The sequence below is a fragment of the Nansenia antarctica genome, assembly GCF_963989245.1.
Source record: "Nansenia antarctica genome assembly, chromosome: 1".
Lineage (NCBI taxonomy): Eukaryota > Metazoa > Chordata > Actinopteri > Argentiniformes > Microstomatidae > Nansenia > Nansenia antarctica.
Genome location: NC_137674.1, coordinates 10,195,968 through 10,221,071, shown reverse-complemented (window position 1 = coordinate 10,221,071; position 25,104 = coordinate 10,195,968). Strand labels below are relative to the sequence as shown.

General features: G+C 42.0%; 2 protein-coding genes across 2 annotated transcripts in view; one reads left to right on the top strand and one right to left on the bottom strand.

Annotated features, from left to right (window-relative positions):
* Positions 1 to 25,104, top strand: part of echs1 (enoyl CoA hydratase, short chain, 1, mitochondrial) — a 418,160-nt gene that overhangs the window by 379,607 nt on the left and 13,449 nt on the right. The gene's annotated exons all lie outside the window — the stretch shown is intronic.
* On the bottom strand, positions 9,238 to 18,725 carry angpt2a (angiopoietin 2a; the record flags this gene model as incomplete). Its single annotated transcript, XM_080539167.1, has 9 exons — positions 9,238 to 9,398; positions 10,130 to 10,260; positions 10,890 to 11,056; positions 11,256 to 11,357; positions 11,785 to 11,912; positions 12,232 to 12,467; positions 12,629 to 12,750; positions 13,992 to 14,147; positions 18,450 to 18,725. The coding sequence occupies 9 exons, from the start codon at positions 18,723 to 18,725 to the stop codon at positions 9,238 to 9,240; spliced, it is 1,479 nt and encodes a 492-aa protein (XP_080395293.1).

Here is a 25,104-nt window from a genome sequence, read left to right as displayed (position 1 = left end):
GACCACCAAGATGGTCGAGTAACAACTGTAGATGGGGCAATATTATGAGTAAAGTATCACAATCTCTTCTGACACGCTGTAGCGCACAACACTCATTACAGGACATTATGGAGCGCACTGTTTGGATTAAACCGTCCCGCTCAGCATCTGGACAAATGGGTAGTCTTACCAAGAGTACAATGATGTCATGTGCAAGTACTACATGACTTTCATCCTCTTTAGTTGTCAAAGTTTGATCATTATGATGATGTCGGATTTATGATTGTATGGTTTACTAAGCCACTGGATCAAAGTGTGTTTAGACACTCCATCAAAGCCCTTGAAAAGAACCTGTTTGGGGAGAGTTGTTTGGGTTGGTGAAGCATGCCATCTGATGTGAGCTTTGTATCCTACGCAGTGGTGAGTTATCCTTTTATGTGCTCTATTCAGCATTTGTATCTCCAAGTAGAAATGACTTGTATGGTTTGATAAAAAAAAATGACTGGCTTGACTGATATTGTTGTGTGTGTGCCCTGAGAGTAGAACCTCAGGGAGCATGATGTCATGAACGGTGTTTGGAATAATAAAATGCTCTATATTTGAACATTGTTGTTTTTTGCATCTACGGCTCTTGCAAACGAAGTCAATGTTCAATCATGTGATAATCTGATCTTTGTACCCGCAGTGGGGCTTTGGGTTGTAATTGGCCATCACAGCCCCAGTTGACCCCCGGCCCTGGATGTTGACCTCACTCTCACTGTATGAATAGGGTTGAGTCATTTCTTTGTATATATAGACTGGCCATCAAGGGGACCTGGTCATACCCAAAAGAATTTCCTTCATTTGTGCTAGGAGTTAGAGTTCACACCAACTCTTTGTCTCAAAATCATTTAGTGTGGACTCATTCTTCAATGCCTGCCCTCTTGAGCTGGTGCCAGAACTATGTCCACTGCCTAAGTTAAGCCAGAAATCCCCTCTAAGCAACCTTCGAAATAGCTGTTGAAATTATTTGTGATTTACTTCTTAGTGAAGGAGTAAAGAAAGTTTGGATGGAATAGCTCAAGTCTTTCAGTAGTTCTCTCCAACAGAACATCCCTCCCTGCCTTGTTTGAAGTCTGAAAAGCATTCCAAGATCTGTCAGCAGTGGCAAGCTCCGGCTTCTGGCTCAGTAGCACAATGAATTGCTGATGAAAACATTTGTTTCCCTGGTGATGAACACCTGAACATATGATGGTGAACACCTGAACACCTGGTGGTGAACACCTGGTGGTGAACACCTGAACGCCTGGTGGTGAACACCTGAACGCCTGGTGGTGAACACCTGAACACCTGGTGATGAACACCTGAACACCTGGTGATGAACACCTGAACATATGATGGTGAACACCTGAACTTATGATGGTGAACACCTGAACACCTGGTGATTTGATTTGATTTATTAAGATCCCCATTAGCTGATGCAAAGCATCAGTTACTCTTCTTGGGGTCCACACAAAACATATACAAGAAATCATCACAACATAACAAAAAAAAACATCAACATACATAATTTTAAAAATGTATCAGCAATGCTCATGGCCTGAGCATCACAAAACACATAACAAAGAAGAACCACCCACAAACAACAATAAATAACAGAAATAGAATTCAAATACTCTAGGGATAGGAATATGATGTGTTGCTTCATTTTTATTTTTTTTATTGATTTTATTCTAGGTTTTAGCGATATGACCTGGTAGGGCATTCCATTCAACCATAGCTCTATACAGCACTGCACGTTGTTTTGATTTTGTTTTAGTTTTTGCAGTTGTGTACCACTGGTGGCATGTCTAGTGGGGTATGTGTGTGCGTCAGAGATGAGTGTAAGCTGCTTATACAAATAGACTGAGGTTTTCAGGTGATGAACACCTGTCTTGTGTTCTGGCAACAGCAGCATTCTTTTCCATCTCACAGCATCACTGTGTGTGTCTGAGAAATCAATAAAGAACGTATTTAAGAACCAGCTAAGCAATATGACAACCCTAGTCATTTTATCTGTACAGTACAGTATAGTATAGTGGATAGTGTACATAGCCTTTATTTATGTAAACCAGCTCCTTTCCCTTCTTGTTTTTTTTAGTTTTTTTTTTTCTTTCCTAGTACCAGGGGAGCCACCCCTCCCAAATGTCGTTGTTTGGTACCTGTACTATAGCAATGACAATAAAGACCATTCATTCATTCATTCATTCATAAGGACAATCCTTTGTGATGAAATAATGACAGAACCCATGACTTCCTTGGGCCTACTGAATGAAAATGTAAAAGAAAACATGTAGCAACTATCTGAAAAGGAACCAAAAGCTGACATTTCAAAGACTCCCTTTATGTGCATTCACATGTACAGTATTTTTTATGTTGTTTCTATGGGTGGTGGCAGATGAACAAGACGTGTTTTCATTGAGGACGGTGGCGAAAACCTTCACATGAAAAGCTGTTTAGACAGGGTGAATTATGTTGTGTCTTAAACATGCTAGTCTGACACAAAACCCATTCATAAATGGGTTCAGAGGTTAGAGCCACACCGGGATCACACCTGTCACCACAACCCTCAGATGACAGTTCTCTGTCTAGATACTGGAACTTTGTTTCTCGACCCCGCCCCAGTACTCCATGTAGTTCTTAACATGGTTTCCAACTACCTATTGCATTATGTAAAAAGCAACTTTTCTATCAGCAATGACACCTGGCCACATAGTGATATCTCTGACATACCCTGTTTATGCTGTTATGCCCGGTCATGTATGGAGCAGCATGCTGTGTACTGGTGGGCTGTTTTGGCAGCCCTCTGCACAGAGGGCCTTCACCCCTGACTTCCTGCTGGGGGACTGGAGAGTAGTTCCGGATCCTGACAGGAAAGAGCCTGATGGCTCTGTCTGTGTCTAACTGCCGGTCCACTCAGGTGTTTGTGCTGATGATGATGGCCTGCCCTTCTGTATGAGGGCCAAGGTACATGAGACGGATGGACCAGAACCGTCGGAACACTAACCCACATTTCCATTTCAGTAACCAACACTCCTGTAACTGTTTTTCCCCTTTTTTCATGGCCTTGGGGTTTCATTTCCTCTCTGTTCACCCAATTATGCAGATATCCGGCATGTGTTGTTTTCTTGTGAAAGTGAGCAGTGAACGTCTATTGAGTGTAATATCCGCTTACCTTTCCAAACATGCGCCACTGTGCTTTTCCTTTGATAAACACAGCACATTATTGATAAGTGTATTGAAAACAAATGAAACCTACTTCAGCACTATTACCCCATGGTCTTTATTTTGGTGTGTACTGGGCAGTGAACTCAACCTCCTGTAAACTGTAAATGATTATGTATACTGACATGTAAATGGTAAATGGATTGCATTTATAGTGCCTTTATCCAAAGCGCTTTACAACAGCCTCTCATTCACCCATTCACCCACCAATGGCGGCAAGCTACAATGCAAGGCGCTGGCCTGCTCACTGGGAGCAATTTGGGGTTCAGTGTTTTGCCCAAGGACACTTCGACATGTGGCCAGCCGGGGCTCGAACCGCCGATCTGCCAACATTGCGATCATTAGACGGCGGCTCTATACCTCCTGCGCCACAGCTGCCCAATGTAGGGATGTAACGATGCATCGCGATGCAGTTAACTATCGCTACAAATATGTGAGATGAAAAAATTATTGTGATATTTGTTTTGGACAATGCGAGAAATATGAATGAATGAATGAATGAATGGTCTTTATTGTCATTGCTACAGTACAGGTACCAAACAACGAAATTTAGGAGGGGTGGCTCCCCTGGTGTTAGGAAAGAAAAAAAAACACTTTTAAAAAAATCACAAGAAGGGAAGGAGCTGGTTTACATAAATAAAGGCTATGTACACTACACTATCCACTGTACTATACTGTACAGATAGACGACTAGGGTTGTCATATTGCACAATAGTGTTATTGCACATTTATTTAAAGTGTCGCAGTTTGCAGGCTTGAAATGTACATATTTGTGCCTCAGCACTACACCTGATTTTTTCAGTCCAGCAGCTGCCAACAATCCGTCCAGACTGTCCAGGGCCCAGAACCTAGGTCTTTGCTGTGTTCAGGGCCTGGACGGCCCTGTGGTAGAAGCTGTTCTTCAGTCTGTTTGTCCTTGCGGCCAAGGTCCTGAACCGCCTTTTCGAGGGCAGCCGGGTAAAGTGTTCGTACCCAGGGTGGGTTGGGTCCCTGGAGATCTTGGAGGCCTTCCTGAGACAGCGTGTGTTGTACAGCTCTTCCAGAGAGGGGAGGGGGGCGCCGGTGATCTTCTGTGCTGTTCTCACGACTCTCTGTAGCGCATTTCTCTCCGCGGTAGTGCAGCTGGAGAACCAGTTGCAGATGCCGTAGGTGAGGATGCTCTCCACTGCGCCGCGGTAGAAGGTCACCAGTATCTCCTGCTTGCTGTGTTCCTTCCTGAGGACTCTCAGGATGTATAGCCACTGTTGTGCCTTCTTGATGGTGTCTTTTGTGTTGTCCTTCCAGGTCAGGTCATCCCGCATGTGCATCCCCAGGAATCGGAGGGTTGAGACTCCCTCCACGCTCTCTCCGTCGATGAGCAGGGGCTGGATCTCAGACTTTTTATTTATTTATTTTATGGATGCTGCAGTGAGAGAGGTCAGGCTAGAATCACAGAATATCACCATATTATAGTGTTTTGTCCACGCATTAAACTTAAACTTTGTCCACACATTAAGCCCCAGGCGTTCTCTCGTTCAACGTTGTTCAATGTCCCTCTGGTATCCGGCGGGTATCTGTCTGGTTGCCGTCCGTCTGTCGCCTCCTGTCTCGCTGTACTCGTTCCCCAACCACTCTCCTCTCCTACTGCTCGCCAGCACTTTAAATAAGGAGCATGGGGAACCGTGCCACTCCCAGTCCCAATCAATGCAAGCTAGCACCAGGTGTGTACAGGAGAGGAGTGGCACCAGGTGTGTACAGGAGAGGAGTGGCACCAGGTGTGTACAGGAGAGGAGTGGCACCAGGTGTGTACCGGAGAGGAGTGGCACCAGGTGTGTACAGGAGAGGCGTGGCACCAGGTGTGTACAGGAGAGGCGTGGCACCAGGTGTGTACAGGAGAGGCGTGGCACCAGGTGTGTACAGGAGAGGCGTGGCACCAGGTGTGTACAGGAGGCGTGGCACCAGGTGTGTACAGGAGAGGAGTGGCACCAGGTGTGTACAGGAGAGGAGTGGCACCAGGTGTGTACAGGAGAGGCGTGGCACCAGGTGTGTACAGGAGAGGCGTGGCACCAGGTGTGTACAGGAGAGGAGTGGCACCAGGTGTGTACAGGAGAGGAGTGGCAACAGCAACACAAATGGTGCACCTCTACAGACAGTACAGACAGGTGGGCAACTTAATACAAATAAAAGGTTCCGTATGTGTACTAACTAAGTACACTAAGGGTGGCAGAAGAGACAGACACAAAACAAGGACATGTCATCTATTCTTACGTCACCACGTGACATAAGAGACTTAACAGAAGTGTTTTGATGAATGCTTAAATCTACATGAAATGACATGGGGCTCCCCTCTCCTCCTCTGGTTCTACAGAGATCAGGGTACTGTGATCCAGGTGGTCAGAACTCTGGGTGGGTTCTCCGTCGCGGACCAGGTGTGTGAGAGCGCGACTCATGTGGTGACAGGAGGCTATCAGCGCACCCTCGACGTTCTCCTGGGCGTAGCCCGGGGCTGCTGGGTCCTCTCCTTCCAATGGGTTTGTAGTTCTGTGTGGATGTGTGTTTAGCAATGTGCATCAGCTGATTAAAACATTCTGGATGTTCGATTATGGAGTAGGGTTGGGCGGTAATACGGTATATTGCGGTATTTTAAAATAGCGTGTGTGTGTCCGTCATAAAACATTCTGCTGCCCAATGTGTGCATATGTTTTTTGTTTTGTTTTGTTTTGTTTTGTTTTTGAATACATACAGTGGGTTCGGAAAGTATTCAGACCCCCTTACATGTTTCACTCTTTGTCATATTGCAGCCATTTTCTAAAAATCAATTAATTTCATTTCTTTCCTCGTTCATGCACACACAGCACCCGATATTGTCAGAAAAACACAGACTTGTAGACATTTTTGCAGATTTATTACAAAATAAACACTGAAATATCACATGGCCATAAGTATTCAGACCCTTTGCTCAGTATTGAGTAGAAGCACCTTTTTGAGCCAATACAGCCACGAGTCTTCTTGGGAATGATCCAACAAGTTTTTCACACCTGGATTTGGGGATCTTTTGCCATTCCTCCTTGCAGATCCTCTCCAGTTCTGTCAGGTTGGATGGTGAACGTTGGTGGACAGCCATCTTCAGGTCAGGACTCTGGCTCGGCCATTCAAGAACATTCACAGAGTTGTTCTGAAACCACTCCTTCGTTATTTTAGCTGTGTGCTTGGGATCATTGTCTTGTTGGAAGGTGAACCTTCGGCCCATTCTGAGGTCGTGAACACTCTGGAAAAGGTTTTTGTCCAGGATATCAATGTACTTGGCTGCATTAATCTTTCCTTCAATTGCAACCAGTCGTCCTGTCCCTGCAGCTGAAAAACACCCCCACAGCCTGATCCTGCCACCACCATCGTGCTTCACTGTAGGGATGGTATTAGGCAGGTGATGAGCAGTGCCAGGTGTTCTCCACACATACCGCTTAGAATTAAGACCAAAAAGTTCGATTTTGGTCTCATCAGACCAGATAATTTTATTTCTCAGAGTCTGGGAGTCCTTCAGGTGGTTTTTGGCAAACTCGATGCGGGCTTTCATGTGTTTTGCACTGAGAAGAGGCTTCCGTCGGGCCACTCTGCCATAAAGCCCCGACTGGTGGAGGGCTGCAGAGATGGTTGTCTTTCTAGAACTTTGTCCCATCTCCCCGCTGCATCTCTGGAGCTCAGCCAGAGTGATCTTTGGGTTCTTCTTTACCTCTCTCACCAAGGCTCTTCTCCCCCGGATGCTCAGTTTGGCCGGACGGCCAGTTCGAGGAAGAGTCCTGGTCATCCCAAACTTCTTCCATTTAAGGATTATGGAGGCCACTGTGCTCTTAGGAACCTTAAGTGCAACAGAATTTTTTTTGTAGCCTTGGCCAGATCTGTGCCTTGCCACAATTCTGTCTCTCAGCTCTTCAGTCAGTTCCTTCGACCTCATGATTCTCATTTGCTCTGACTTTACACTGTGAGCTGTAAGGTATTTTATTGACAGGTGTGTGCTTTTCCCAATCAAGTCCAATCAATATAATTAAGCACAGCTGGACTCCAAGGAAGGTGTAGGCCCATCTCAAGGATGATCAGAAGAATTGGACAGCACCTGAGTTAAATATACAAGTGTCACAGCAAAGGGTCTGAATACTTATGGCCATGTGATATTTCAGTGTTTATTTTGTAATAAATCTGCAAAAATGTCTACAAGTCTGTGTTTTTCTGACAATATTGGGTGCTGTGTGTGCATGAACGAGGAAAAAAATGAAATTAATTGATTTTAGCAAATGGCTGCAATATGACAAAGAGTGAAAGATTTAAGGGGGTCTGAATACTTTCCGAACCCACTGTATGTCTAAATATATATATACACATTTCTGTTTAAATGCTAAACCTAAATATATATATACACATTTCTGTTTAAATGCTAAACCTTTGGGTCAATTTGCTTGTTTGAAGCTATTTGTTTTCTACTGACAATTCTAATTGTCATTTAACCATCTCTCTCCAATGCGCCAACTGTCACTGAGAACTCAAATTCAAGAACAGAGGGAAGTGGGTCGGATACCGGCCTAATTTTATTGCCATTCATTAATTTTCACAGCGGTTGTTTTTCGCCAGTGTCCTGTGTCAAATGTGGAAGTTGCCTCTTCCTGTGCTCCTTTATTCATTGACCGTTCCTGTCCTGCATCAGAAGGGGAAGGGATGTTTTGACGTGGAGAATGTCTCATCACATTTCCTCTTTAAATCACAGATTTGTTGTGGCCGCCAAAAGAATCCACACAGTCCCTGATGGCCCTTGATGAGGCAGCCCATTAGAATTGAGGGCGAGGAGGGGGGGGGGGGGGGGCATTCAGCATTTTTACACCACACTCCATTCTGTGGATCGTGCTTAGTGAAGTAGCTTCCCCCCCAGAGCTTGAGTATCCAACTGATTCATAGTGAGAGGGGTTTTCGAAACAGCAGTGTTGGCACACTCTACTTTGCTAGATGGCACAGAATACTTAAAAACACATAAGTAATGTTTGGCATTACACACACTTCAGATGCATGTTGCATTTGTCTATATATTACAACATGTTTCTTTGTCTACTGGTGGAAAGACAAATTGGCATGTTGACATGTTTTAAATAGCATATCAATCAGTGCAGTCATACAATGGATATTGTTAAAGCATTTAACACTTTTATTTTCATACATCTTGTAAATATTAATTACATTTAAATTAAATTACATAAGTCTTCTGTACATCCTCTGCAAGAGCAGCTGAAACCATTTTGTTTGTGAAAAGCTATTTTCTTTTGATAGTTATTTGTGTTGTGCCATATTAAGGCCTATTCACTAATCATGGCCTATGTGCATGGCTCAATAGAGAATATTGCGCCTTGTACCATAGTTTCTTAGCTTCTATTCATTTTGTAATGTATAATAGCCATCAAGGTCCATTATTTTCATTAATTATATCAAACATAATGTGACTGAAATATCATTAGAAAAATGGGTAACACTTAACCTTAAGGTATCCTTTTTGGAGTTTGTAATGGGTTTATAACTAATAGTTAATAGTCTATAAACTAATCATAAAACCAAAAGACAATACAATTGTACAAAGTATAACCCACTGTGCCAACCTCCCAATGTGCTTCACACTGACATGTCCCCTAGTGCTATACCTGTTAATTGATTTTTTTTTATTTATGAGAGAAATACTGTTCCATCTACCACAGTTCCAGTTTTTTTTAAATACCCCATTTCCAACCAGTCCTCTGACTGCCTTAGACCATTTGTGACACACTCTAGTGTTTTGGTCCGCATACTGTAGTCTTGAATAGATACATTTCATAGACTTAATTGCTTTTTTCAACCATCCATTTGGCACAAATGAGTAAACAGTTTTGCTGCAAATTGTTCCTTTACACACAGAGTTTGTGAGGAGGTTGCTATCACTGAGCACTTTGGTCTGTTTGGCTAGTCTTGTTGTCCCCTGTGTGACAACGTACAGTATGTCTGTGAGAAGGATGTCTCTGAGACATCTCAGAAGTCCACTGGTCTGATCATCATTGTAGTGGATTTCAGTGAGTAGCCTGAGCCTTTCCAGTAGTACCATTTGATTCCATTGAAGCGATTTGAGTTCTGGCCCTGCTGAAAATATATTCCGTTCAGATTGGAGGGGCCACAGGCATCAAACCACCAGCCTTGAAAAAAGCAGAACAAAATTGTTTAACGTGATGGTAATGTGGCTTTACAAATTTACATTTGTGAATCATCATGCATTGTCTGAACAACATGCAAGTAGTAATTCATGTTGTGTAACTTGACTATCACGTCACAAGAAAAGTTAAATAGGGGAGGTCAGCATTGTGACCGCATGGATTTCAAACTAGTGCAGCTCATCCCGTGAGATGTAGTCACCACATCGCTAATTGGGTTGGTATGCTGCTGGTTATCCCCAACAATTCCCCAAGGTGGAAGGATTCCTCTGTGAGGGATCTTACATGCTGGCTTAGCAGACCCTGATATACTGTAATATGGAAGGAGTCCAAGTCTGGCAGTAAAGTAATCAGAGGCACGGAGGACCTCTATTCTAAGCTCCAAGAGAAGGGAGGGAAAAAACATCAGTTCCCAGACTATTAATGTCAGCCATTGCAGGGGCCGAATTCCCAAATGAGCTGATCAGTGATTAACTCTGAGCTAATTTTGCTCAAGAGCCTTGACCCCCATCACAAAAAAAATGCTAGATGCCTTTTAACTTTCTTGCGGATATCTGGGGGAAGTGCCAAAGTTTGTGGGGGTGGGTTAGGAGAGGTTAGCATTAGAGGGACTTTGAGTCATTCAAGTTAATGTGAAAAATCAAGAGAGTATTTACTACTTAATAAAGTCAGTTGTTAAAATGCAGAGGGTGGTGCACATGAGCCCTGCTCCTTACCTCCTGTTGTCAGTTGCGAGCATTTGCAAACACATTTGTCGTTGTCTGCATCCTTTGTGCTAAAATCACTTCCTGGTTGACCAAGGCTGCTTATTTTGCCTGCTGTTCCACTGTAGCCTTTAAGGTGTATCCTGTATAATGAAAAAGGGGGAAAAATACAATGTTAGGCGGAAGTCCATGATTGCCATTCCTCAAAAGGCTTAATGGATAGAGATGTAGCCATAGCTCATGTGGAGTTACAGTATGCTCAATGGGGAAGGTATTGATGTCATTTCTGACTTGTGCTCTCTTGACTTCTTTCACTTTCAGTGTAAAAAGGAGTTATTTGGATTCTGTCTTACTCTTACTGCTATTGGCCACAGTGTCAGAGACTATAACATAGGAAAGCGCTTGAGTCTTCAACATTTGTTGCTCAGAAAGGAATGATAGGTTCTGGATGTTTCATATTGCAGTTTGAGTAGTAAAGAAACTGAAACATGTTTGCCTCCTGTTTCCTAGTTTCACATATCCTAACAGTTTCCAGATGACACAATATTTGTTTTGGATTGGTGACAAGTGTTTAACTCCCTCCCCCCATATACGCATATGGCATTATCAGACAAGCCAAATCTTTTGTTTGTCATTCATTCATTTTGAAGAACATGACATTTGTACTATAGGCTATAAGAACGAATTCTCACTTCTGCATCAAAGAGAAAAGTTGGGTTCCTCAATTTATTCTGTCAAATAAGCATATAATCACACGTAGGAGGAAACCTACCTGTAGTTTTGTGCTTCATTGCCCAGAGAAAACTGATCATATAGTGAGAATCCCAAATGATCCTCCCAGTCCATTAGCTGTATTCTCAAGACGTATGATTGCTGGTTGGTTAGTCTGGAAACAAACTCATTTCCCAGCCAGTATTCCCCTGAAGGGTCTCCAAACCCCTATAGAGGCACATGCAACACAGAATTATTAAACTGGTCAATGTCACATTTTGATTCCTTTGCATTTACAATAGCTCAGAAAAAACAAACAATGTTGATTATTTTTCCATTGTGTGTATGTTTGCCTCAACGCCTGAAAGCAGTGCACACAGTGAGTGGGTACATAATGAACAGGACATTTCTACTACAAAGCCCTCACCGTTTTGTACTCCTTCCACGTACGGTGAAAGTCAACACGTCCATCAAAGCGTTTTTGTAGTACTGTCCACCCCCCACCCTCCGTCTCCATGTCACAGTAAGTCTTCAAACAACAAAAAGGGGGTTGGTCCAGTTAATATCACAAACATTAAGTTCAAAATTGTTGTTTACATGTAGGAGTTGTGACTGCAATAAAAAAAAAGGCTTGTTTTAGTTTATCTCAAAGAAATGTCCAGTTACTGGAATGAGGGTTTTGGATTGCCAGAGTCTCACTCTAACCAGTGAAAAGTATCTAAGGAGATCATTCTTCAAGCTCAGGCATGCACAACACCAACCAAAGGCTGAGAACATTTTAATTTACTCAATCTGAACATAGGAATTCTATGCAGTCATTCACTTTGTACTTTAGTAATTATACTGAATTGAATCTGCCAGACTATAAATACTTTTCTATTTACCTAACCATTCACCTGCAATTTTGCAAGGAAATCCAAGACGAGTATCGACACATGGCTTTAGTTATATTGTACCTTAATCTCCAGTGTAGTGTTGGGAAGAGTCAGTGAGTAGACGCCGCTGTCAGTATTCCCGGACTTGAAGACTGCAGCGCAATCTGCGTAGGTGGTAGGTGTATCCTGCATCATGGTAGGCTTGTTGACTGACAAGAAAAAATGGAAGGTACCGTAGATTGATAATACGGCTTGCACATTAATAGATGGCCTATATTGCTTAGTGACTAATGCCAATGTTCCCCCCACCTCAGTTACCCACTATCCATACAGGGGAGCCCCCCCTCACAAATTTCGTTGTATGGTACCTGTACTATATTAATGACAATAAAGACCATTCATTCATTCATTCATTCATTCATTCATTCATTCATTCATTCATTCATTCATTCATTCATTCATTCATTCATCCATACAGTCAACTGTCATAAGACTGACTAGAGCCTGGGGAGTATCAGTATCACCCACCTCCTGCGGGGACAGAGAAGGTGTAGATGAGGTTGTTGACCGTCTCCAGCAGCTCCTGTTGTTGCCTCTGCAGGGCTGAGTTGTTGGAGGAGGTCCTGAGCAGCTGCTGCTCCAGCTCCTCGATGACGGCCGTCTGTCTCAGCACCAGCGTCTGCAGCTGCTCCTTCTCCGCCCGCAGAGTCTTCAGCTCCACCTGTCGCTGCTCCTCCATCTCACCCACCCTCTTCTCCAGGAAGCTGCAGGGGAGAAAGCAGGCCGGAGCTCAGACACTTATAGCACAGGCTATAATGGGGAGGGTTATGATCCCTGGCCTGAACACCATGTTTGCTTTATTATGGTGGTCATATGGCGTATTTATAGTGGTGGTGGTGACAGCAAAATACTCAAATGTCCTTACCTGTTTTTGTCGTTTAGCTTGCTTATTTCATTTGTTTGGAAAATTAGCTGCTTTTCCAACTTGTTCGTTGACAAAGAGTTCTCAAGAAGTTGCCGCTCGAGGCGAGTTGTATGATTTATTACCTAAAGATGAAAGAAACAGTTATTTCCCACAGAAATGTGTTTAGATTAGATTGAGCTTTTAATTGGTGTAAGCCCCTTTTAAAGAATGAATTAAGTAAACATGTTCTTGTATTATCATTCAGTCAGATACTTGGCATGAACTGAAAGATGTATGCAGAATGTTGAGGGATTTGCTTTTGTTTCCCACAAGTACATTTACTTTTGTAATTTCAGAAACTGCCCTTAAAGTAATCTCTCAATTGGGGATATAGTGCAATTAAATGAAACATTGGTCTTTTCTGGTTAGAATAATACTTCAAATTGGTATTATGTAATGGGTTCCGACGTTTGCCTATTTTATCACCTATCATGTAATCTGTTTCACAAACAATTCCACAGTTCACTGCAATTCTTTTGGATCAGCTATAGTTGAAAACAAATTACACACAGGCATAGCAAATCATTTGAGTTTTTTCCTCTCACTGAAATTATTACTGTCCAGCATGCTCACTCTCAACGGGTATATCTCATGTTTTGGGATTTCATGAGTGCAAACTGAGTCCAACTGATAATATGGCCATTTTATCTGTCCAAAATTATTATCCATTCCAATATTCGCAGTGAAATCCTGATTGGATAGAACAATGGACATCTACATATCCTATTCAATTATCCCCACTCCTACGCCTACCCTCCGCCTCTACGCTAAGTGTAATGTTCAACTAAATTACCAACTTAGCGGCCATGCCCATTCAAACTTTAGAACTAAACCAGCCCTCTTTAGTGGAAGCAAACTGGGGCCCAATGAGTGTAGCAATAGGAGGTTGGAAACATCTGTTTGCAGGGGGTGTAGGGATAGGGGCTACTGGAAAAGAGTGGTTCTATGATATACAGTAATGAGTCTCTTCACATACAGACAGATATATTGAATTCCTGGGTCGAGAACCCCCCCCCCCCTCGACTCAGTTTGAGGAACTGAACTCAGCAGAAACGTGGGCCAATATTTTGTTTACATGAATCCTAGCTATGTGTCTACCATTGGAGTTTGTGTTGATGGCTTTGAACAGACGGATGTCTGATCTGACAAATTGATAGACCCTTTCTCTGGGAATACAATGGTGTTAATAACAGGAAATACTGTGTGGTTCGTTCACAAAAGGTCAGTGACCTTGAATCAAAGCACATCAAAAATCCTGGCCCTGTTACGACATTTGGCTCATTTGCTGTTTTATTTATTTTATATATCATGAGTTTGCTCTCACCTGTGCTTCTACATTAGTCAGCTTCCGTGTTTGCTCAGCGGTCTGACTCAGCAGGTTGGTTCCGATCTCTATCATGGTTGCTGTGTGATTGTGCACGACATTCTGTTGTATCTGTACCATCTCCTGCTTCATGCTCTCCTGGATGTAGTTCTCCAGCTGCAAGAAGAGTAAGGCTGGTTAACAAGGCAGTTTAAGGGATGTACCATAGGAACAGCATTTAGCCCATGGTTCCACGGTCACAGTAGAAGAATAGGATGTATCTCGTATAAGCCCAAGAGACAAGCGGGCCCTCTTAGCCCGTTGGTAGTGTTATTGTGACAGTGAAATGTGGGGTCGATTGAATTTAAACCTCGATTTACCGTATGGATGTTTATAGTTTATACTGGATAGCACAAAGAAGGGAAGTATTGAGTGAGAAAGCCTTGACAACTTTGACTCAAACTTAGAAATGTAATTAGGAATCTAACCCCAGCCCTGCTCCTGTCTGTCTGTTAGTGTAGTGTGTGAACACATATTGAGAAATACAATTATATGATGCAAGATAATAAACACAGTGCCCTGCAAGTAATGAGACTTGAATAACTATGAGGTTAAAGTACAGTATATACTGTATAGATTCTCAGCTTTTATATACGTAGTCCCGCTATTTCAAGCTACCAAAGGCAATGAGAGAGATTCATATGTCCATAATGTCCAAATTAAGCACACATGTTTATTATTTGGTCAATCCATAACAATCCTTTGCATGCAATAACTGCCTGAAGTCTGCAACCCATTGACCCCACCAGACGCTGGTTATCTTCTCTGGTAATGCCATCTTCAGTTGTTCTTTGTTTTGAGGACCTTATGCCTGAAATCTTATCACAAAATTAAATGCATGTTTAATTAGATTTAAGTCGGAAGACTGACTTGGTCAGACAAGAACGTTAGGGTTTTTTTAGGGCCCTAAAAAACTCCCTAGCTGCAATGGCAGTATGTTTGGGGTCTTTGTCTTATGAAGCACCATCCAATGAATTTGAAGGCATTTGCTTGTACTAATGTAGAAGACAAGATGTTTCTGTACACTTCAGAATACGTTCTGCTGCTGCCGTCAGCACCGACAGTACATCATCAATAAAGACAAGTTAGAATCAATATAAGACATTTACAGACATTTTTTACATTTACATTTTTGGCATTTAGCAGACGCCTTATTCCAAAGCGACTTACAATCAATACATTTTAATACTAAGTGTGTGAATCAGCAATCCACCATTTGTTGCAGGAAGAGTAATCTAGCTCGGGCCCGGGGCCATTGATAGAAGGAAAAACCTTCTCCCTATCGCCTTCTACTAAAACCTTTTTTTTTTTATTGTTGTTTTACTGGAGAAACTGAGAGACAGTACAAGGGGGGCAATAGAAGTTCTTAAGGACACAGTAGAGGGGAACGCGGGTGTCTTTAGGAGACGCAGTGGTGAGGGTCAGAAGATGTCTCAGGAGGAGCAGTTAAGATGTAACCTGAAGAGATGGGTCTTCAGTCTACGACGGAAGATGGGTAGTGACTCTGCCGTTCTGACAGCCGTGAGGAGCTCACAGCTCTCATAAGCCTACACAGAACACACCTGACTCACCAGAAACACCTGTCAAGCCAATTGTCCCATTACTACGGTAGTGGTGCCCTGAAATAGGGGGACTATGTATAACAAGAGTTGTCATTTGTAAATGGTGAAACCAATTATGTACACAAATACCATCAAATAACATCTAACAATCTATACTTTAACCTCATAGTAATTGTTGTATAGATTTATTTATTTTAAAATACAAACTTTTGGCGTATAGAGGCCCATTGTCCCATTACTTACATAGAGCCCTGCATTTTGTCCTAGAGTGGTGGAGTTGTATTTGGTGTGTGGTTGGAAGTTTCAACCAAACATTGAAACTGGTTAGTTGTGATACTTTCACTCTCACGCATACATGCTTGTCCTTCTATACTTTAGTACTCCCCTTTAAGAATGAATCCCTATAAGTCTTCTCCCCCTTTAGTTGTGCCGGACCCAGAACTCCCATGAGGTACAGCAGAAGTGGACAGAATTATCCATTGACAGGCTCTTTTGAGAAGTGTTTAGATTACTTGATGTGAAGCCCTCTAAAAAATCGGGGCAGGAAGTGAGCTTCTGTTGTTTGTCAGAGGGGTCAAAATGGAAGACTAGTGATATTTTCCCAGCATTCCTGATGATTTATTTTATAGTATCCCTCTTCATTCATATTATATTGAGGCATGACCTTGATCTTACTGGCAGGGTTATTTATTGGTTTGGAACAAAAAGGTTTTTAATATGACATCCATTGTTTTCACAGTAAGTAGTAGTAGTACAGAACAGGTTTTATAATTATAGAAACTCTTGAAAGCTTTCTCTCACCTCTCATTGTACCACAGGAGTATCACTTTCATTTGGCAAAACCAAAGCTATAGACTTGAATCTTGTCCCTCTAATCTACCTGTAAGAATTACGCTTCCAGACGTATAGCAAGTCCAATCATGAGGTTCTTTTCTGCATTGAGTTCCTGACTGGCAATCAGGTCTAAAGTCTCATAAACAGGATGGAAGTGCTGAGTGATGAGTTGCATCCTTTAAGAAAACATGTCTTTATGCAAGAGGGAAGTATCATAGCATCAGTTGGCTCTCCTTTTGATGCTTGTTTGCGTAAACAATTAAGTTGTATACCCATACACCAACGAGGTAAACAATTGTGTCAATTGTAAACCGGGAAGTATATTTAGCTTTTTCCCCGTGTTAATTAATTAAGTCCTCAACTGCTGCAATCAGTGCTCATTTTGTTTGTCTTCCGCTCTTGACTTCCATCTTGTCAGTGTTCTTGGAAACAAAGGCACGTGGAAGGTGGAATGGTGTGTCATCGTCATCGGAACTGCAAGCGGGACATTCCATTGATGGCTAATGATCTAATCAGTTGTTTACTCCACTCCTGCCTCTGAGGATTCCACGAGGAAGGCATGTTTGTGCTCTTAATTTACACAAAAGCGTGACAGCAAACTGACTTACTAGCACGACAACAAAGTCCCTCTTCCTGTCTTCCTCTTTTTGACAAAGTGGTCACCGGTGCAACATTCTGAGGTGCAACTTCTCACAATCCGTTCTCTTTTTGTCAGTTGATGCACAATGATTTCCTCTGTCCTCGACTCAAGTCTAGCATGGGTCAGTTCAGAGGAAGAGCCTTTCCTCTGTCCAAACCATTGATGATAATATATAGTTTAAAACAGATAACGCTAATTCACTTGTTTGAAACCACATGAAATTGTATGTGAACATTTTGATTTGGCAATTGATATTTGTTAGATAGTAACAGTAACAGAATGTCTGCAAATATACATCCATACATTCTATGTTCATAATGTCCATTTGAATGTCTTTTAAAGACTGTGTGTGTGTGTGTGTGTGTGTGTGTGTGTGTGTGTGTGTGTGTGTGTGTGTGTGTGTGTGTGTGTGTGTGTGTGTGTGTGTGTGTGTGTGCCATTTCTGATGTATGAAATAGCATTGACCAAAGCAGAAGGCATCTCAGAACTTGGCAGCAGTTAAGACTTAGCCTGTGGAATGGTTCAGGGTTTGTTTTATGTTGGAGAGATGGGAGTAGTGTGATCCGGCTTACAGCTGTACTTGTCTTGTCAGATCTGTATAGTTCTCATCATTAATCAAACTCTAAAGAGGGAGAATAGCGGGAAGCAGAGCAGGAGCACTCAGTCCTTTCACACAGGCGATGGCTCAGCAGCGCTGAATGGACCTACACATCCCTCATCTGGTACCTGTGTTGAGGCTTTGTCACTACTCAGCAACCTTCTGCTCAGAGAACAACCACAGGACAGCTTTTCAGGCACATCTTTGTTTTACACACTTCAAGACTTTCTCAGCTTCTGTGCTGTTCTCATTAGCTGTCTTTTTGCCCAAGAGGATGCACCTCTTGAAATATTAGGATCATGTCACAATTCATCCTCAGCATCCTAACAAAGGATGTTCGCTATATTTTTCAGTTTCTGATGGTTCTTTAGAAGTGTGTCATCAAAGGAGCAGGTATTGACTTTCCAAAATGTTATGGCATCATTTAGACTAGATTCTATCCCTGAAAGACCGTTTCTATTCTGGCAGAAAGCCTTATCTTTCTCATATTGTCGTAATAAACTGTCAGAGCCTTAGAACCGGCATATATTCTCATTTAACTGAACTATTGACACCGTCTGTGAGGGCATTCCAGCTAATGTAAATTGGATGCTTTATTGTTCCACTAGTTACAATACAGGCGTTGTGCGTTTAGCAACTGAAGTTGATTTTGAATTAGAGTTTTTTGCTAGATGTGGCTAGCAAATACCTCCTCACATCACAGTTTATTGCCATACACACCTTCTAAACACCTGCACTCCTTGTTGAAAAGAAGCTACTGTGTGATGTCAATCAGAGCACTTTACCTTGAGGAGCCACTGTGTATTGTTCTCCATGATGTTCTCTAGCTGCTCCAGTCTCTGGACAGACTCGTCATACTCTGCTGGGTCGTCCTTCTGGACCAGGTTGGTGTAGGTGTTACTGGGGGTGCGACAGTTTTCCTGCTCGGGGAGTAGAAAGGTGTAGCTGCACTGGCCATTCTGGATCTGGTACTGTCTCTTACCAGCTGTCTCTGTAGTCTTCCTGTACCCGGACCCTTGGCCAAGGCAGCCACTCAACACCAGTAAGACAAAGTAAAACATTTGTATCTTCTTCTTTTTTTTTTTCTTCTTTTTTTTTTTTTACAAATGTAATTCAGCACTGAAGAAAATGAGTCCAAAAAGTGTTGCAGCTCTTCTCTAGGTCACTGTGTGTTACTTCTGTTTTAGTTGAGACCTTTAGAAGTTAAATATTGTTAAAATTCTATCCCATGGCATATCCAAGTCCATTCAGTCCTTTTATCATTCGTCAGATTCTTTTATAGGCATGAGGAGGCAGGAGGAGGGGATACAGTCAACTAGAGATGGTGTCATTCCTGCAGTTTACCGGTCCCAGACTGCATGCGTCCCCTTTTCATCAAACCCCCTGCCTCTTGGTTGAGTTGCAGAATGCCCTCTGATTAGCCAGTTGTGGGAGTGGAGGGGAGGCCCCTCCCACCCTGGTGGGCAGTCATTGTGAAGAGCTACTGGGAGCAGCAGAGCAGAGCTCTCTGTCTCTCACAGACACACACACACACACACATGTACACTCAGAAGCAGATTGACTAATTAAACACATCCCACCGAATACTCTAGAGGCCTGAGAAAGAGAGAGCTTCTTGAACAGGTCAGGGCGGCCGAAGATAGAGCAAGAGCCCGTGTTTGTGTTTTCTCACAAGCCAATGCTTGAAAACCTATTCAGGATGCAGCTGGCTGCTTTAAGACGAGTCTGCAATGGCAACCAATGTTGATCGCTACCGATGGTAAATCTGGTGGTAAATCTCTTTTTCTCCCCACAACAAAAGCTCAAGCGTTTGTTTAAGTGTGAGAATGTTGAGGGAAGGGGTCACTCGTTCCATTCAGAGCTCTTTGCTCTGTCTTAAGAAACATTAGCTCTTATTTCCTGTCGTTCTCAATCTCAGGCTGTATCTGGATGTGGTTACAGAAGCAGGGGTGAAGTCCAGTATGTTTATAGAGGAAGAGAAGAGTATCTGGCTGGGGTTGTGGGGACATTAGTAAAGCTCATCCTTCATGTCATCTTGGTAAGATGCTAAATCTTCATTACTACAACTCAAAATAGATCTTGGCTTTTACTGAGCACTTCCAGTCTTCCAGAGATAGTACAGCTTGGTTGGCTTTTCATGTGGGAATGAGGATGGTAGTTCATCATTTCAACGCTTTCATCTTCGCTTTCGTCTTTTTCAACGCTTGCAATTGGGGAATCATAATGACTCAATTGCCACCTCTGAAGATTAAGTAATATAGTTACTTGTTTAATATGAAGATTAGGTAATAGTTATTTGTTTATTATGAAGATTAGGTAACACAGTTATTTGTTTATTATGCAGTGGTTAATATGTGTGTCATAAGAGGGGCCTGCCTGGCTGTCGCCAGAGCCAGACCACGTTCCATTCTCGATTTTCCCACCTTTGATATGAGAGGATGTGTCTCAGGTCATGGCTGTGTTCCCTGCATCCTGTCTCGAGCCCTCTCAGTCTAGCATAAAGTAACATGGTGGGGAAACTGTCACAAATAGGCTAGTCATTTGCACGTTTCATAATTGTGTTTCATAATTGTGGCACGTTCGCAATTTTTTTTTTTTTTTAAATGCAGTGTGTCCATGGTAGACAGTACTAGAAGGTTTTGAGATTCTTGTGTATTAATTTAGTTTTAGTAGCAATTTCACTTTGGTGATATTATCTGTTATCTGGTCACTGAACAGTATGTCATAATAGATGACAGTCACAGAACATATAACATTATCTTTGTTTTAAATTCATTCTTTCTTTCTCTTTTGCTGCAGTCCTGTGGTTTTACTGTGGTCAAACTTTAACATAGGGTGCTTTGTCTCCTTCCCATGTAAATGTCCATGTAGAAGGAAACCCGCTCAGCAAACAGAGCTTTACATTAACCTTTGGCATGAATGGATGAGAGATCAAGTCAGGAAGGTGCATATCGTGGATCATATATTAACAAACCTGACAAGAGACCTCCCCAGTTCTCTAGAAAGCACTTCAGTAGTTTCACGTCTTTCTAAGGCCGGATTAAAATAAAAACAAATCTGAATGAATACTAATAACAAGGTTGTTGAACAGCAATTGAGAATGTCATTATAACATTTCTGGACAGTGAAAAAACATTGATTTATTTTCAGAATAACAAGCCAGATGGAATAATGTACAGTAATGGTGTTTTTCCTCCTCTATATACCAATGATGTGATAGCTCAATCAAAATGCTGATATCACACATGGGGAGGTGCAGGTGTGCTGCACAGGAAGTCGATCCGCTCAGAGGATGTTTTGTCTTAAACCCCAGGGATGTTTCTCCATCACAGTCATCCTCTTGTTGCTCCAGTGCCTTCATTCTTCATTTCCCTTAACACTAAAAGCTCACACATTTCAGCTTTGAGCATACAATTTCACCTATCCAAGTTTTGTACCAAGAAACTGTCAAAACAGTTAAAGAACTCTCTGTTGGAGGTTGGAGTGTATTTGTTCATGATACACGTTACACCATATTATACAGTAACTCCTTCATTCTGCTGAGGTGATCCATTAGAGAGCATAGCGTTTGCCTGCCACAATCTTTCACAAGAAACGGAAACTGCAGGAAGTGAACTGATGTAAAGGAAATTCAGCACGTTTAAGGTAGATGACCGCAGAGGAAGTGACAACACATGTAATGGGTCAGGTGTTCAAGGCATAATCACTACGCTATGTTAGATATGTGTGGGTTGATGTTTGTCTATCTGTTGTTTCATGTTGGGAGGAAGTGCATCAGGGGAAGGAAGTGACACATACAATGACTTATTATTTTGACGGAACTGACATCCAATTCTCAATCCTTTTTATGTTCCTTTGTAGATGCTACGTGTGGTATGCATGTGGTATTTGTGGGGTTTTTTACGTAGTCGTGGTTGTCAATTGACACGTTCGTTGATAAGCCTGTGTGAGCTTCAAATGCAGTAGAATACAATGTATATTTGGCTTTGGTTTATATGGTTCGTATCGGCCTATCAAGGCTATTGAAATAAAGTTAGGCTATTTGACTTAAATGCAGTATTAATACAGTATTTGAGACCTCCAATTTCATAGATTTATTGGTGTTAAATTAAACCTAATAAAGCTGGACCTCTTAATGTATTGGCCATTTTAATAAGTTACCATCAATCTTGTGAATGTTTATGGAAATTTGAATGGTAACTTTCTGTCAACACATTTGAAGTTAATTCAAGAACCACACTATGGGTGTTATCCTAGCCTTGCACATACGTAACTCGAATCATTGCTTATTTTCCATTGTCATGAATGCAAATGTTGGGGTCGTGCACGCAGACCTCGAGTTAGGATACCACCCAAAGTGAATATGGTGGGCTCCATTAGACCACATATTTTCTAACACCACTGTGTATTTGACACACAATAAGCATTCAGGTACACCACATGTATTTGATTCGTAACATTTTAATTAATTTCATTTATTTTACGTCCAGAGTCGGTAGGCTCCAACCCAGTGACTGCACAGCACAGAATCTGCCAAGCAGCTGTTCCACATTGTTGGCGTTTCTTACAGGCTTTTAATCTAAATTGGTAACATTATCGAATAAGTAATTTAAAGGTTAACATTTTGGAGGTAATTACCTTCCCTTAGGAATGTCATGAAACGTAGGGCGTAAAGGGCATAACATGAACTGATTTGTGTGTCTGACTTCCAAGAGAGCATAATTTGACACTTTAAATGGTATTTTCCTATATAGTTGTAAGCCACAATACATTAAGTCTGAGTAATAACCTCACACAGGTACTGTCCCAGACATCTGCCTTTACACACTCATCATTTGTGTGAAACAAGGGAAACCAAATAACTTGGTCATTGACCTCTTAAATATCCCAGGAAGACAAAAATAAATAAATAATAGGTTTTAGAAGAAGGTGATAGGAGAAGGTTTTTCCTTCTATCAATGGCCCCGGGCCTGAGCTAGATTACTCTTCCTGCTACGAATGGTGGACTGATGATTCACATGCTTAGTATTCAAATGTATTGATTGTAAGTCGCTTTGGAATAAGGCGTCTGCTAAATGCCAAAAATGTAAAAATGTAAACTAGGAGTCCTGTATGTTGTGGCTAATGTGAATGTAATGTCAGGTTACATTGAAACAGAATGTTTGCTGTGTGTGCTAGCAGACCGTCTCCTCACTGTTATGAGGGCAATCATAATGCCCCATTTGAAATGTAAGTCTGTCAGAAATCTCTTGTCAATGCTTCGTTTGATTTAAATTTGTTATCTGATGAACGACCCCATATTCACTGATAATGCTTCTGCGTCTTTAGTCTTCATTATGAGTTCTGAAACCCCATAAAGTTAACAATACATGTAAAAGCTCTCACATTCACCCTCTCTCCCTGAACCATTTGCCCAAACCTTGATTACGCAGTGATAAAATGCCGCTACTGTTTTCTGGCACTCGTTCAAAAAGGAGCAGATTGTCCCTTTCAGGCTTGCAACTGACCCATGCCGGACACGGAGCAGCTCTCCAAACTTCCCTTGCAGCTTAGAGCACCACTCAGACTTCTTAAGATTGAGAACAATGTCAGAGAACGCTGCATTATGTTCTCATTCAGCGTTTTAAAGCAGGGAAAATGTCCAGCCTGGACTGCAGACCAAGGAATCCAAACCAGGCGCAGAGAATGGCACTGTATAGAACCTTTGATATGTTACGGGGAGCAATTAAAAACGATGATGTATGTATGTTAGCCAATGTCATAAGACCTCTCCCAACGTCTTCTCCTAGTAGGAGATGTGCTGAATGGGTGGTGCTCATAGAGACGTGAAGCAGAGTACAGGGCTTTTGTGAACAACAGATGTTTTTTTCACAGCAACGTATAAATGCCCACCTGGTCTGGGTGTCCAACCATACATAAAGTTCTGTATAGGTACACTGCTCTACCCTTTGTCTAACCCCAAACGTATCTTGTTTTGAAAATAAAACATGAAATTCCTTGCCAAATAACACATTGGAAAGAAGTAAGCAAAGATAAGTGGAATGAGTTATTTCCATGTGGTTAGTTTTTTCCTATTACAGTGCCTTGCAAAAGTATTCACCCCCCTTGGCTTTTTACCTATTTTATTACATTACAACCTGTAATTTAAACATTTTTTAATCAGAATTTTATTTGATGAATCTGCACAAAATAGTGTTAGTTTTTGAATGAAATGAGAAATATATATATAAAAAATGAATTTTTAAAAATAAAGAACAGAAAATTGGTATGTGCATATGTATTCACCCCCTTTGTTATGAAGCCCCTAAACACTTCTGGTGCAACCAATTACCTTCAGAAGTCACATAATTAGTGAAATGAAGTCCACTTGTATGCAATCTAAGTGTCACATGATCTGTCAGTATATACACACCTTTTCTGAAAGGCCCCAGAGGCTGCAACACCTAAGCAAGAGGCACCACCAACCAAACACTGCCATGAAGACCAAGGAACTCTCCAAACAAGTCCGAGACAAAGTTGTTGAGAAGTACAAGTCATGGTTGTCATGTTCCTCCACCGTACTTCACTGTTGGGATGATGTTTTCATGTTGGTATGCGGTGCCCTACATAGTTTACGCCATACATAGTGCTGTGTGTTCTTCCCGAACAATTCAATCTTTGTTTCATTAGTCCACAAAACATTTTCCAAGTAGCATTGTGGAGTGTCATGGTTCTCTTTGGCAAACCAACATTTGTGGCTTCCTCCGTGGTGTCCTGCCATGGACACCATGCCTGTTCAATGTTTTACGTATGGTACATTCATGAGCAGAGATGTTAGCCAGTTCTAATGATTCCTTCAACCCTTTACCTGTAGGGTTCTTTTTTTTACCTCATTGAGCATTCTGCGTTGTGCCTTTGGAGTCATCTTGGCTGGGTGCCCACTTCTAGGGAGAGTAGCCACAGTACTAAATCATCTCCATTTATAGACAATCTGTCTAACTGTGGACTTGTGAATATCGAAACACTTTGAGATTACTTCGTAACCCTTTCCAGCTTTAACTAACTCCTGCCTCCAATTAGCTTTTGTAGAAGTAATATCTTAGGGGTTCACATACTTTTTACAACCATGTAAGGTTGACCTTGTATGGAGTTTCAATGAGGAGGCAGAATCGACTTAGCTAAGCCCTTTGTGTGGGCATTTAATCAAACATGGTGCAACTTACAGCCAACACACAGCCTATCTCCCCTTCAATTAACAATGGGAGCTTACGGAACCATATAGGTTGTCTAAGTGGCTTGGGGAATCCTTTTGCCCGTGCACCAGGAATCCTTCTACTCTTTGCAGGACCGCCCCTCATTTATGCCAAACAACTGCAGACTCATGAGTCCTCCTCCTGTGTTCCACAAGCACAAGCACAAACACAACATATACCCCAACAGATAAACACAACAATGTAGTTA